The following is a 16382-nucleotide window of genomic DNA, read 5'->3' as shown; positions in this document are numbered from 1 at the left end:
ACATTTTCATTGCCAGCACAGTGTTCATGGTGTTCTTTTTGAAACTCAAATTTGTTCCACCTCTGCAGCAGTGTGGTGTCTAAAGAAACGGCACACGTATCTTAGGGAACTACAGATTTTGGTACTAGTTGTACAATCTTGAACTGATTTCATACTTTTCTGCATTCAGAGACTTTTACTGGTCTTGTATTCACATTTAACTTCAGTAACCATGAAGCATACTTCATAACCTTACTGTACCGTCATATGTAAAAAAAAAAAAAGTAGAGAAATTAAAAACAAACATGCGCTTATTATGACAAGTTTATTACCTATTATAACTTAATTTCTTAGATTATACAGCGAGGTGTACAGCCCTGGGGCGTGTCATCTAGTGTGGGAATATGTAAAGCTGGCGGCACATTGCTCTAGCTCCACGTTTTGCTCTAAGAGCAATCCCCTAAAAGATGAAATGACATTTATTTTCATAAATTAAGCCTTCAACACCAGCTCTAATGTTAAATTATAAAATGCTGTAATTAAGAAATCAATTGTTTGCTGGGTGTGCATTGTCTTTCTCAAACCTCTCTGCGTCACAAACATTCAGTAAAACCTTAAAGAACCAGCATTAAAGAAGTGGTGTGACAACCTGTTAGCTGGTCGGTGTGAGTTTTCCATGACTCACTGCCCTCCAGCTTTTGAAGTCTAAATCCTCCTCACAGTGATGTGTGATAATGGCCTCCATGTTTCTGTGGGTGCTGCTGGGGCTTCAGGCTAAGTATTGTTCAGAGCAGAGCACACAGGTGGGAGTAAAAGTTGGAAAGGCAAACACTCCACCCATCATCACCGATCATCACCATCATGATTTACCAAAAGTTTCCTGATGCGAGTTTGGATTATTCAGAGACCACTCAGGATTCAGAGGAATGCCTTTTTTTCATACTTTTCTTTGAAGTTGTTTCAGCTCAATGTATTTCTTTTTCCAAACAGAAACAGAGTCTGTGACTGTAAAAAAACAAAGAATGACTCAAGAAGTTTAAAAAACAAAACAAATGTTAACAAATCTGTTCTACTTTCAACTTAAAACTACATAAATACATGTTTTTGCAATTTGCTCGCATAAAAGGGTGGACACGTGTTCTTTGTTGTCTCGCCTTTGATCATAGGCCCAGACATTTCCACCTCCACTGAAGAAAATTCTTCAATTCACTAGATCACAGTGCATGTAAAGACTGACAGGTTGATACTTTTGTAGCTGGGGACACCTCAGTTCAAAGTGCTGTTTTTATCCCTTTTACCAGCAAGGCTATAGAAATGGCGTTGTCAGTCTGTCTGCCAAGACATTTTACACCAGCATTCATCGTCCCCAGAGGATAGGGCCGGGCAATATATTCAATTTATTTAGCTATATGTCGTCCTAGATTTTGGATCGTTATATCATGATATTTGGATTTCTTTTCCTGGCGTTAAATGCTACAGTACAGTAAAGTGCTGTCATTTTCTTAACTCACTAGACTGTTCTACTTGTTCTAATACTTGCCTTTACCCAATTAGTGATAAAATCCACATTACTGATTATTAGTTTTCATAAATCCCATTGTGTTAATATTTTGTGAAGTACCAATAGTCATCCCTACAATATTGTAGCAATATTGAGATCAAGGTCTGTGGTCAAAAATAGATGATATTTGATATTATTGCCCTGTCCTAGCATTTATGAAGTGCCTTTGAGTAGATTTCAATATATATTTTGTATCGTGATATAGCCGCAAAATATTACGATATTACTTTAGGGCCATATCACCCAGTCCCACCAGAGGAGGATTCCTGTTGACTTGAGCTGCATTTCCACCCAAAGTATCTGGAACCTTCAGTCACTGGAACTACTTTTCAAGGAACTAAAGGGTCCCTTCAGCCCATTGTTATCTCAGTTTCCATGGTGGTCTAAAGACCTGCGATGATTAGCCAAATTAGTCTGCTGACTAGGGAGTTTATCTTACTGACTTTGGTGAACCGACTCATTTTTTTTTTTCCTACCACTACCATGAGGCTGACACTAGAGGTTGTTTTGAATGAAATGTCTTCACAAATATTTGATAAATTGTCATGAATAAAGTACAGAAATTCACATATGAATTGTAATTGGGGATTTCTTACCTTTCTCATATAGCTCCATCATCAGGTCAAATTTAAAACTAGTACTTTGGTTTCTGACTAAAAACATGCTGAAAAGCTAAAATAATTGTTAGTATTGTCATTGTGAGCATTTTAGCTTGGTGACTTTACAGAGCTGCTAGCTTGGCTGTAGTTACATGAAGAATGATGTCGCCACAGTACTTGTGAAACTCCTCCATGAATCATTTGTCACTGCATTTGATCAAATGACAGTGTGTACATTTGTTATGGGTGATGCCATGAGTTCAATAGGTTTTTTTTTGTTTTCTTTGCCTTTGATGTCATTGTACAATGAAAGCTTATTAAAAGCAGACATTGAAACCAAAAACCTGGGGTCATAATAGGTGACACAAGAGCAACAATAGCCTCAAGGCAGAGCAATATAAACTTTATTGCACTGTTAACATAAGCTTAAATAGAACATGACTCAAGTATTTACTTTGTCGCACCATCTTAAGTTGGCCTTGAAAATGGCAAATATCTTCTGTCAACAACAGCACTGCTCCAGTGTACAGTCAATATTTAAAATATGTATTGGATAAACATCTCCTTAAAAATACCACTAGAGAATATTGTTCTGTATATTGTTGCAAGAGCTATTTATTACACAGTGTGTAAATAAATGAGGAAATTAAAGGTCATTTGTAAAAGCACGTTCTCATGTAACTTTTATGCTGTTTGATTTTAAAGAGAACAGGCAGATATGTTTGATTTAGCCAAGACCTCTCATAGTGATGATAATACTGTTGGAGAGCATCAAATAAAAGGATACCGCAAAGAAATAAGAAGAGATAGCCAATGAGGTGCTAGATATTTAAGTTACTGCTAAATTAAATGTACTACAATCCCTCACTATCTCCCTCTGTTTCCTCCCTGCAGTCTGTGGTCCGAGCATCGACATCGGCAATGACATCAGTGAATTCAAGCGTCTCGAGAACTGCACGGTGGTGGAGGGCTACCTGCAGATCCTCCTCATCGGTGACAAAAACAACAACAACATCAACCAGGAAGTTTTCCGCTCCCTGAGTTTCCCCAAGCTGACCATGATCACAGATTACTTGCTGCTATTCCGGGTATCTGGCCTGGACAGTCTGAGCGCGCTCTTTCCCAACCTCACCGTCATACGTGGACGAAACCTCTTCTACAACTACGCCCTTGTGATCTTTGAGATGACTAGCTTGAAGGACATCGGCCTGTACAACCTAAGGAACATCACCCGTGGTGCCATCCGTATTGAGAAGAACCCTGAGCTCTGCTACCTGGACTCCATAGATTGGTCCCTCATCATGGACGCCGAGTTCAACAATTACATCGCTGGGAACAAGCAGTCCAAAGAGTGCAGTGACGTTTGCCCAGGCATCATGGAGAACAACCCTCAGTGCAGAAAGACCATGTTCAACAACAACTACAACTACCGCTGCTGGAACTCCAATCACTGCCAGAAAGGTAAGATGTCTGTCACACATGATAGCTCATCAGGGATTTGAATTGCAAATCGATCGCGCACACAGCCTAGCCTTTGGCGTGATTTGCGTAGATGTGAATTTGAGAGTGTAATGAACGGCTCTGTGCCTACAGCTGTGGCCTGCTACCTGTCACTTTAACTGCTTTAGCTGTTGTGTTTTGGCTGCGGGGAAAGAGGAAAGCAGAGGGGGATGTTGTTATGCATGACTGACTTGTCTCCAGATCTTTGCTGTAATATATCTCAGGTGTTTATCCAAGTAGTGGAAACATGAAGGAAGAGCCTAGAGAGAGGTATCAATTAAGACTTTAATTTTACCTCAGCCCATGTCGTTGTTGAGCAAGGTTTTCTAAATGTACGCAACTACTACCTCTCAAATGTCAGCCTCTGTTTAGTTGACTACAAAAAAAAGGTACCTGTTGTATCACAGTCTACTGCGAGCCTCTCAAAAGAGGCAGTAGCTCACATATTCAGGTCTCGTGGTGCATATTTGATACCATGAAAGTTCAATTCAAATGCTCTCATCTGCCTAAACAAAGTGAATTAAAGGAGTAAATGCTCCAGAGTTTAATTAAACTACTCAAAGCACGGTGAGTGTGAACTCTCCCTTTAATTTTGTGTTTACGACTGCAGTGTTTTCGATGACTTGTTTTGCTGGTGCATTTCAGACGATGTGTTTTGGCTGACTGAGTGTGCGTCTGGCTGAATTGTTTCCCTGGTGACTGGCGCCTTGCTGCAGACTCAGCATGTTGATGTTTTCAGTCTTGTGACATGAAACTGTCACAGGACTGGCCTGGACTGAATGCATGTCCATACACACACGACAAGAAGCTTCATCACACGCTCGAAGCGCAGACAGATGCAGACACGCAGAGATGCAAATATGTCAGACATACACACATAAGCCTGGCCTGCTTTGTTGGTTGTTGGAGTGGCAGAGTGTGGGCATGCTGGAAAAGAAACCAGGAGGTGGAATATGTTGGAGGAAGACATGGATGGATGGATGGAGGGGGTGTCAGGTGGAGGGGCAGAACTCTGTGCTGTTTATCATCTCCCTCGTCAGCGAGAAAACAATAGTCTGTTTGTGCTAATGGGCTATAGACTCTTGTAGGTTTGTCACCCAATAAGACACAATGTCAGTCCAGATCATTTAACCTGTCATCATACGGATGGTGACTTATGTCGTTTTTCCATTACATCTGCCGGCCTGGCTCTACTCGGCGCGGCAGCCTGGTGCGGCCAGGGTTTTGCATTTCCATGACAACTGGGCTACCTGCTTGAAGGTGTGTCTTAAACCAATGATGCGCTTGTTTCAATCCCTGCAGTACTATCAAAGAATCACCGCTAACAAAGTGTCACCACTAATTCAGCTACAAACACATTTGATTTACTATAACTTCTTCACAATAAAAGCCCCCCGTTATTTAGACATTTAAAAGCTTTTATTATGAAGCAGCATTACAGGAAGCATTGTGTGTCACCAGCAGTAACTAAACATGACTCCTGAAACAGCTGAAAGTGAACATGGCAGAACAGGCCGCTTGGAGGCGGGGCGGCTGCGGCTTGGTTTTACTCCGGAGCAGGTCCATTGCAGGCGTTGCTCGGCTCAACTCGATGCAGTAAAACTGGTGATGGAAAAGCAAATCAGTGCGGCTCTGTTTGACGCAACGGGGCCAAAAGTGCTAGTGGAAAAACTGCACTTGTGAATCCACAGCAAGCTCTATCTACAGTTATGTCTTCACTAGTGAGAAGGTCACCATCTTCCTTCCTGGTGCAGTGTAAACTCAACAACAGGCAGTTGTGCGGCTTTGATAAAGGACTCCACACTGTAATAGGACATTACACTCAAATTTTGGTGTTTAACATAGAGTTTCTGAGTGTTATGATAATATTGTTGAAAATGATCTAATATTGACATTGAGGCATTTTGACTGTATGAAGGCGTTAAGTGTAACAGTGCTGATAAAAGGCCATCTCTCGACGACGAGACTAGACGAGACAAGACTAAAATATGTTGTTTTTTTCAGGGCTGGGGCTGTGAAGGACAGGAAATAGATTTGGAAATAACTTTAAAAGAGCCAACAACTAATACTAAATGCCTTGGCTAGTAGAACTTCTATTGCCAGTGCTAATATGACAACGTTGCTACTACTGCTTCTCTTACTACTTCCCCAACTGCTAAACCGAGTACTGTTATTACTAGTACTTCTTCCACTAACACAACAAAACTTTATATTGATTAGGGATGTTTTGAATGATTAATTTCCCTGACATTTAGACAGAAGTTAAAACTTATACTAGAAATAAGACAACGCTCAGAAAATAGTATAAATTGAACACAGTTCGACCTCTATTGGGTTCCAAAAGATATTGTGTATAAGTGCTGTTTGCAACTATTAATCATCAATAACAAAACATTTTTGTTAAAATGCTGCTGAAATGTATGATTCCTTGTGCCATTCATTATGAACATTTCACATTATCCTACAAAACATAATAACATCGCAAGTGGCCTGTAATATCTAAGATGCAGTCATCCAGAGGTGTTGAAGCTCATATTGATAACATTTTTATGTAAACAAATCATTTTTGAAAAATAAAACATCTGCCCTAATGTTAGCTAGCTAGCTTTGGCAACATTAACGTCTGCAAGCTAGCGTTACCAACGTGAGCTAGTGTTAGCAAAGTAAGCTAGTGCACAAACTGGCAACCACTTGAGGGGCCAGCTGATTTAAACAACAGTGGTGTTGTGACGTGAATGCAGGGGTAGGGGGGTGTTGGAACAACACACTTAATGGTTGAATGTTATCAATAACACCTCTAATAATTGACTTTTTTTTTTCAAGGAGCAACATTTGCCTAGGATGATATGACATTTCAGTGCAAATGATGCCAATATGTGATTTAACTATGTGCATTAATAAAATAATACTAATAAGTTTAACCGATTAGTGTGTCTGGTGCCAACTAATGAAGCTACCAGCGTTAAATCGATTGGCCAACTAATAAAGCACATCCCTACTATTGACAATGCTTGGTCTACCAACTGCTGCTGCTAAAACCACTGTTAACACCATGGCAAGTAGTGCTGAGGCCACATTCCTCTTGTTTGCAGCTGCGTGATGTCACAGCCCAGCAGACACATGTACACACACACAGACCCCTGCTTCACTATATTGTTGACTACCTGGTGCCAGAACAGTTTAAGTAGTGTCTGGGTTTTCTTTTAACTTAAAAATTGTAGTCTTTAGTTAGACAACAAGGAACAGGAGGGAAAACTCAGAACTCTCAAGAGAATGAATCAATGTAGACTTCTCTATCCTAAGCCTCCTAGTTGCAGTTTGTCCCCAGCCATATCTCGGAAACTGACTTAATGGACAGATGAGACACTAGCCCCATTCACACTGCCCTTTCAGTGCAGGTATCATGCGCCGATTCTCTGCATCGCCGTCTGTGTGAAAGTTACAGATGCAGAGAGGGGGGACAGTTTTGCTGCGGCTCTGTTGCGGAGGCGTGGATCAGGGGTGTGTTGGTCTGATGGTGTTCACAGTCTGACAGCTAAACAGATCCTTCACTCATCAAATAAAAGGGAAATGTCCCACACTTCAACCCACAAAGCAACGTTACATGACCAAACAACACTAATGTGGTAACTGGTAGTGTCTTTGTCAACTTATGAGGAAAAAAATTAAAAATACCTACAGTGATACGTGGAGAAGTGTCTGTCGTCCTGTCTGTCCTACCAACTCTTTGTCATATTTCTGCCCGAAAAACGGCGTCTGTCCAAGGCAGCAGAGCCAGGCGGCTCCCACAGTTGATTGGCGGTGATTATGTGACGCGATTCAGAGCAAAAAACTTGAACTCACATTGTGTTGTTGTATTTACTGTCTCTGTAAACTTATATTGAAAGAAATCACTGCGACGGTGAGCCCTCCCGACCAAGACTTCGGTGAAGTTTCCCCCAGAAAACAGCATCCCTCCCGCAAGTGAGAGAGCCAGACAGGGTCTGCTGTTTACTGAGGGTGATTATGTAATTATTTAACTTAGAGCAAAAAACATAACTTTGTCACTTTCCAGGATGTATGATGGGTCAGGATCTCAATCACAACACATTATAACCGCATCCATATGATTATAAACAGTCGGCTGATACATTTTTAGATCAACAGGTGGACACCGGGAGAAATACACACAGATCTCAGGTTCATTATGTGTACCGTCATGCCTCTTTTGGATCCGCAGTGCCAGTGTGCTGTATGAATTGACACAGTGGTGCGGCTTTACGCCGCAGCTGCTTGGTTCGGTGTGAACAAACAAAGGCGGAGAAATGGCGAGCCTTCACTGCGCCGATAATGCGGAGTCTCTGAACTGTTACTGTGCTGTGTTTGTGTTCAGTTGGCATCTTCCTATGCAAGAGGTTTTGTTAAGTCAGTTGAGGTGACTAAATATAGAAGATGTGGAGAATGACCCCGCGAAGATGCATTCATCTGGGCTCCAGTGGGAGTGTGTTAGCCAGGGCAAATGGGCCATCATTCGTCGCTGCTGCTGCCGCTGCCTTAAAACAGCATTGATCTGAAACAACATGAGCACTGCTGCTCTCACTGCAGAGACTGCATTGTTGTGCTATTTATTAGGCACTTTATTGGAGAAGTCTGGTGGTAGTAAAGCCAGGCTTCATTAAAGTGAGGAAGGCCTGATAGCTGCTGGAGTACTTGAGCTGGCTGACCAAGCAGTGTTCATTCCCTCAAATTGTTGTCTGGAGGCTGCAGATCAGATCCTGTTTTTATGTATGCTGTGCAAATTCTGTGTGTTAGTAGTATGCAGCAGTAAAAACAGTAGAGCCTGATGCTGCGGTCTGGAATTAGGGCTGCAACTAACAGTTATTTTCATTGTCGATTAGTCTGTTGACTATTATCTCAATTAATCAATTAGTCCTTCGGCCCATAAAACATCAGAAAATGGTGAAAAATGTTTCCTCAGATGTCTTGTTTTGTCCACATTTCAAAGATAGTCTGTTTACTGTCATAGAGGAGTAAAAAAATTAATTTTACGATTAATCTTTTAGGAATCATGTCTGTTAACTTTTAACAGTAGCATGAAACACTCAGGACTAACGAGGTCCATATCATGATGGTTTATATTTGTCTCTTCTGATAACGCCCTGTATCAGGCTTCAGTAATCTTATCTGGTATCTATTGTTTGATGTGTGCCTTGCTCACAGGCCTTCTGCTGTGTTGGCATGAATGCAAACGTTGTATTCAGAGGCATTTTATTTCCAGACCCGGTCATTCATCAGGTCAAAAAATGACGGAAGGGGAATGTGCTAGTCCTGTTTTCATTGAGTTAATATAAAGGACATGCTTTCAGCCTGAACTCATTCATAAAACTGTTACAGGGCAGAGGAGGGTTCAAAGCCCATTTGCTTCTCTGGGAAAGTGGAGTGTTTTTTAGTGGTGGTGGCGGGGGCTGCATTCTCCCATGTTTACTTCCCTCATTTGTTTTTTGGAATCTGGTTTGGGTGTTTTTGTCTCGTTCATAACTCACAGGCTTCTTCTAAAGGAGAACCATGTCCGTGCATGCTGGGAAGCAAACACACTGTCTCGCTCTCTTTCTCAAGCACACAAACCCGCACACACGCTCACACATTGAGCAGCATGGGGGATGTTTTTCCGGTGCTTTGTATGGTCTGAGGAGATGAAAGCACATCATTAAAGTACAAAGTAGGTCTTCAGGGATTTACTGGAAGGAATTTTTGTCTTTTGTTAACCCCTGGCTGAAGGGATTACACATTAAACTCGAAGGATTGTCTTCAGGGTTGTTGCTCAGACTGCTGCTAGATTAATTTGCTATACTTGCCATGTCAGTGCTTGCTCATTTATGTTTATAGTCATTTAGCTGACATGTTACCCTGATGGGACAATTGACCTCATGGATTAATATTAGTTTTTCTCTACTTGTTAAAAGACAAATGTAATGTGCACGCCTTTATACGCTGTGAATGATCATGTTTGAATGATGTTTTTGTGTGACGATATCTGTGGTTCATTGAGGTCAAATACAGCATGGCACCAAGTTATTTGTTATTCTATTGTGAACGCTGGTGTTGCAAGTCAAGAGTCAAGTATGGAAACAAATTTTCTAAACTTAGTGACTTTATGTGTAGGATTTAAAAGTTTCTGACTTTTGCGACTTCTAGTGGTAACATCAAAAACAGCACAGCACTGCCACTGTACCCCCACCATCATAACAACCATCTCTCTGCCTAAAATGTGGCTTTAAAAAGGCTTATTTGGGTTAGGGCAGGGATAGCCCCCCTAAAAAAAAGTATTTTCTGCGTGCTTAGTTCTGCCACATGATATAAAACTATTTATATAAAAAGTTTTGGATCACAATGAATGTATATTTCTACATCACCAACATGACAGAAAATCCACAGGTACTCTGGTTCACTGTAAATCACAGCAGCGACCAGGTTGTTGCCTAATTTCTTTAAACCAACATACAAGAAAATAAACACCATGTTTCTGTTTGGGTATTTTTGAAAAACAGTCTGACTGACCAATCAGCTGCGTCGATATATTAACTGATATTAGCTTATTGCAGATATATCTGTTAGAGTCTGGCCGATTCTTGATTTTTGGAGAAGATGCCAATATAAGGGGGTCATAAATTTGATAATATCAGTATATCAGCTGATATATGTACTTGTTTTGCAATGATCCTTCAAATGTGGTTATCAAACAGTTGTGACAAGGATATGTAGTGGAGGCAGCACTTTTTACAGTTTAACAATGAACATTATTGTCCAAATGACATCAGCATACCAAAATATTGAAATTTGATCATTCTAAATTACTCCTAGCATATTTTCCTGCATTTTAATCTCTAAAAACAGTTTTCATATTGGCGCATATCTAACTAGGTATACGCCGACATCAACATATCTGTGATAGACCAATATCGGCCAACCAATATATCGGTTGGGCTGTAATATCCATATGGTGTATATGTTGGTAACAAGATATTGTAGTACAGATATACTTAAGATATCTTTGAGCCAGTTGAGAAACATCGGTGAAAAAACATCCCTCCGAGTGCATGTTTTGTAAGGAGGTAATTGTCAAAAAGTTTGTTTGAAGTTCCATATTTATGCTATAAAGCTAGAAATTATATTTGCCAACTGTTATATTGTCAGATTTCTTTTAAACTCTCAACTATCAAAGCTGGTATCTGCTGTAGAATTACAGAATCAGATGGGGCTTCAGGGTGTTTAGCACGTAAACCATATAACCATAGTGTACTTGGTTTCATTCCAATTAAGGACCTTTGTTGCTTGTTATATGTCTCTTCCTCTATGTTTTGTGTTTGTCTCAACACTGTGAGCTATCAAATGAAGACAAAATTCCCCAAAATAATCTTTTTCGTCCAATTTTGCTGAGAACACTTATAAAACTAAATGTGCTCACTACCAGTATCAATATATATTATTTTAATGGAAATGTGTTAATTGGATGAATTAGAAATAATGTCTTCTAACAAATCTGAGCCTGTTAGATTTTCTGTTTCATCTGTTTGTTTTGCAGAAACTAGTATTGCTGTGATTTATGAATTAAAATGCTCAATACACTGCTGTGGCATGAGTGGAGCTGTGCGTGTTAGCTGACATGCAGGCGACACACTGTCAGCTGTCTAGCAGCAAAACACACTTCTGTGTGTGTGTGAAAGAGAGCTAAGGGGAGTCCAACAGAGAGAGAGAGAGAGAGTGTTGTGGAGTCAGTCCCAGCCCCCTCCCTCTGCTGTTTTCTGGTTGGTTTTTGGATGTCATAGCTCCTGTGTTTATTTACCCAGTGCTTCTCTTGTGCTAAATTTGAGGCAATTTTTAAACATACATTTTCTTAATGTGAACTAACCTTTTTTGCATTTCTACCTCACTGATGTTTTTGGGGTTTTCTGTTGTGCATGACCTTGAATGTTTTTGCTCTCTGTCAGCCTGTTTGAGATGAGGTAGCTTGGATGGGTATGGATCATGTTTAAGGTGATGATTTGGGCTTTGAGTGTTATGAGTTGGGGCTGGGCATTGATGAACTAGTCTCCAGACTCAGCTGCCTCATTGATCCTCCTTTCAACAACACTTTTTGTGCACTTTTCAAATACAACCAAAAGTCGGCTATGCATGTATGTGTATGTTCTTTATGCAGCTTTAGATATAGCACAACAGTAACTACAACATCAGAACAAAGAGATGAAAAGTGTGGCTTCATTCCCACAAATCCTAATTCGTCTTTGTACAATACCAGAGTGAAGAATCTTTGCCTATACATTTATAGATTGTTCCTGGAACTTTAAGTTCCATTTTAAGTTGCATTGTGGGTAGGAGGCAGCCATATTGGCTAGGTGGGTATGGAGTTAACAAGTTCCCTATTATAAATGTTTTAATTCAGCACATAGTGTAGTGGGCTTTTCATTACTTGCATCACTTCCACAGATGAAATTGACTGACACTAAAGAATGTTATAAACTAATCTGAGCAATACACTAATGTAGTTTGCAGTACTGTACTGTTGGGGATTTCTGCTAAATATAATGAGCACCATTCGTGAATTACACTAATAAGCCAACAGAACTGACCAGACGTATATCTTAAAACTGACATAAAACTGCGATGTGTTAACTAGTATGGATGTGTTATTTAGAAATGACAGATGAAAATGGCATGAAAGGATGGAGTAAGTACAGTTTAAAAGGAAGGAGAAGGGTATTAAATGAGTAAATGAGGGATAGGAGGGAGTGAGGAACGAATATTGTGATTTTATATGATTGAGTGTTGATGGATATACAGCAGCTTGGTGCCAAAGCTCTGTTGTTCTACAAGGTTGAAGCCATCAGATTTCAGTTCAAACCAGATGACAAAAGTGTTTCAGTAAGTTCAGATGGTGTTTCTCTGTATGTGTGTTTAAAGTGTAGTGGCTTATGCAGTGCAGGAATACACATACTCAATAACAACAAGACCTGTTACATACAGAGTAGTACAGTACATACTGACACAGATACAGAATAACCACATAAGGGATCAGCACACAGGTTACACCACAAACAGTATGTGGTGTATACATTATGTAAGGCTTGGGGGGGGAGGTATTTTTTGATCAGAGTAAATCAAAGCGAGAGGAAGCCCAGCTCCAGCAGAGAGCTCATGTTATCCAGACAGCCTGACTTGTGTGACCCAGTGATTAGGGCTTAAGGAAGCCCAGTGACTACTAGTTCCTGCTGATGTCTGTCTAATCTCTGCTATGATTAGCTCCATACCATCATGTACTGCGTACAGACACCCACTCCTGAGGAGACTGACAAAGCTAGCCTGGGACCATGTGGTTGGTTGTTTGAACCCCGGGCCTTAAAGTGTTTAAGAAACCCCTTCTGCAGCTGCAAAGATGACACTAAGGACCAATGTTGCCCTTAATAACATTTTAAGAACTAACTGAGCTAACAGAGAATGTCAATCAACTTTTTTTCATATGAACTTCTCTTACATGTTTAAATGTATCACAATTTTGTATGGTTTTTGTGTGATTTGAGTGGTCACTTCTTGATCCACAATAACGGAGCATGGTGGAACTAAAGCAATAGTTGTAGGGTTTCATTAATGTCATAAAGGTCAGATTAATTGGTTATGATTAAAACGACCATTATCTTGTCTTTGTTGTTAGTTTCACGAGATGTGTTGCTTGAAAAAAATACTTTTAGTTTGTCTGTTCGGTACAAACAAAACTTTGGTCTAAGTGTATCAAAATAAATCTGCATTACCCATGCATGACTTGGTCGTGTCCGGTCCTATTTTTAGATGGTTCAGCAGCATTATATATAGGTCACTATGTTGGCTATACCGCAACTACTCATAGTTGTTGTATCCAGCCCTGTGGTTTGAATCCAGGCTTTGAAACCTTCTGATGTAAGTCATGTTTGGTTAAATGATCTGTAAGAAAACTGGAGTTCATTTTACTGCTGACAGCTGACCGTTTCAGTTAAGGCTTTCTCTGAAAGCAATTAATAAAATGTCATTATGACACTAGATAACATCTTAAAAGATGCATTTATTGTTTTCACCTACAGCAGATATTCTGAAAGCAGTTGTTGATTGTCAAACCCAAAATCACAACATACGATGATCCACAACTAGTCCTGCACCCCTTCCCCTGACCCAGAACCCGGAGGCTGTCAGGGCTGGTAATTATAGGGACTGCTTTGTAAACCAGGCACATCCATGACTACTTTTAGTGAACAGTCACACCCATCCCTGGAATTCCTGGAAGAGAACATTACTGGTTTGGTTGTGTCGAAGTGCCTACTGTAATTATGTGGCCTTTAATTGTGCTCTGTTAACACCGTCAGATTGGGATGTGCTGTGACCAGGGACTGAGATGAGCCTCTTGTTTGTGGATTTGAGGCTGGTTGGTATAGTTTATGTTTTGTTATAAAGGCTCATTTTTCATTGTTTCACTCTGCCGTGATCACAGTAGAATTACAAGAAAAGAGAGAAAAAACGGGGAAATTCTTTGGCCCTGTTACAGGTTTTGGGTCATCTAGAGTTTTGAATTACGTGCATGGGCAATTGGCTAACCAGTTGTCTGTATTTGCCGGGGATGTAGCCAAATAAAATAAAAAAGGCAGTTGATAAATTGTATTAAATTTTATTCATCGACGATTCTGTTCTTTTTCTTGTCTCACCCACTTCCGAGCAATGTTGAGCGTGGGGGAAAGTAGGATGGACACACACACACACACACACACAGTCACACTGATAGATGCATAAATGCACACTAATGATATATATATGTTAGTGTAAGTATTGTGCTAGTAACACAGCAGAGACCCCTCCTATTTAATAATCCACATGACAGTATTTTGCTTTCAGTGTTACACACCATGCCCAAAATAATGTAAAGCTGCTTGCATTTTTTTCCTGTTGCAATTGCAGGTCCTACTGGAGCGTTCATTAGTAATGGTTTTCAGCCAGTCTTAGTAGTAGATTACATTGGCATTCACTTCAGCACCTGGTGACCAGGTAGGGCTGAACGATAGGCAAAAAAAATCATATTGTGATTATTTTGACATATATTGCAATATGACTTTAGTGGGAACAGCAATTTTTCCATTTCTTTTTCACTGAATAAGATTTACAAATAATGGCGTAATTTTTGCTGCCTCTGTTCCAAACAAGCATGTTCCCCTGTCTGGAAAATATGATTTGTAGGATGGTTGCACTGAATCTTGAACTTGACCATATTGCGATTTTGATCAATTGTTCAGCCCTATGACCAGGCTCCTCTGAGTCTTGAGAATTTATGACCAACCTAAAAAGCATTGTTTCACTGACCTCTTGTGGTTTCAGTCTGTTGCCCCTCTGATCACACCAATCATCACAGTTGGGTGTGGTTGGGTTTGGTCAGAGGTTCAGATACATGTCATCCTTCATAAAAGGTAATACATCACAACAGGATAGCGAGAATCTGCCTATCAAAGTAAGCTCGGTTAAATATGCAAAACATTTAGGCCTTGAGACCTTGTTGTGGTAAGTTGCCCGACATGTAAGGCTAGAGAGGTACTGTAGGTCATTAGCACCGCCTCAAAGTGTATGGTAGTCGTCTACTCTTCCTCCTTCATCCATTCCATCAAATTCCAGGGATATTTCCGTCTTCCCCATGCCAAGTAAACACACAAACACAAAGACTCAGGAATGTAGACAACTCCTTGTGATGCTGTGTGTGAGTGAGTGTGTGATGGAGTCAAAATTACAAAATTAAATCTCTCCAAACAGCTAAATGTACCAACTGATTTAAATCAACACTTACAGACTCATAGCAGACTGATGTGGGTTAAATCAACCTGTGTCCAGCTTATGAATAAAATATGTTAGAATTACAATTGATGACAAACGCCATTATCTGTATTTACTGAAAACAGTAGTGCTCCTAGTCACCACTGAGCTGTGTCGGATTTCCTAAAACACGCCGATAGACGATGTCTTTTGCACTCAGTCTTCTTCCTTCTTATCCTGCAATGCTGCCATAGCTTTAAAGTGACCTCAACACATGTTGCCCACATCCTCCATTACAGAAACGCATGTTCAGCTTTTGCTTTGTGTACAGTTTGGTTAATGTGTTTGCATTAGTGTTGATACTTTTTCTTCTATTCTAGCAAGATGCTTCCAGATATCTTTTTATGTAATTGTATAACACACACCACAAACACACATGCAGAGACGCACAAATCACCAAAACCAAGAGTTGCCTGTGTCCTTCTGTCTTCATTGTATTTACCACAATTGTTTAAGGCTTCAGTTAACTGTCTTGTGAACCTAGACAAAAACCCCAGAAGCGACATTCTGTTATTGTAGCCGTTGTTGATTCTGCTCCACTCTTTGTCCTTCTGAAACTGAAGCCATATGTGATATCTGTCCTAATCTTAACTTATCATGCAGCCATAAGTATCAGGAAACAACCTGTGTGATAGCTCCTTGTAAACCTCATCCACCCTGTTATTGTCTGGCCTCTGTGTGTAGAGGCTCCGGGGACCAAGTATTTGATTTGTCTTGTCTTTTCCAGGTCAGTCAGCGGGGGGATGCCAGGAATTCCTTTTGTCTGTAGTTATCCTGTGGTGTCAGCTGATCTGACAGATGTTTGTCCCAACAAGTTCCACAAGGTTAACTGTTGGCTCTGTTTAGACTAGCTTAAACAGAATATTTTTCTGATGTTGTTTCATATGCTT

At 40.3% G+C, this 16382-nt stretch overlaps 1 protein-coding gene across 1 annotated transcript in view; it reads left to right on the top strand.

The window, feature by feature from the left end:
- igf1rb (insulin-like growth factor 1b receptor) overlaps nucleotides 1-16382 on the top strand; it is a 45930-nt gene that overhangs the window by 5668 nt on the left and 23880 nt on the right. The window contains exon 2 of the mRNA XM_073464350.1: nucleotides 3034-3600. Coding sequence (XP_073320451.1) covers nucleotides 3034-3600 — 567 coding nt within the window. The remainder of the gene's footprint in view (nucleotides 1-3033; nucleotides 3601-16382) is intronic.

This window comes from Pagrus major, chromosome 4 (assembly GCF_040436345.1).
Source record: "Pagrus major chromosome 4, Pma_NU_1.0".
Classification (NCBI taxonomy): Eukaryota; Metazoa; Chordata; class Actinopteri; order Spariformes; family Sparidae; genus Pagrus; species Pagrus major.
This window is presented reverse-complemented; position numbering and strand designations above follow the sequence as displayed.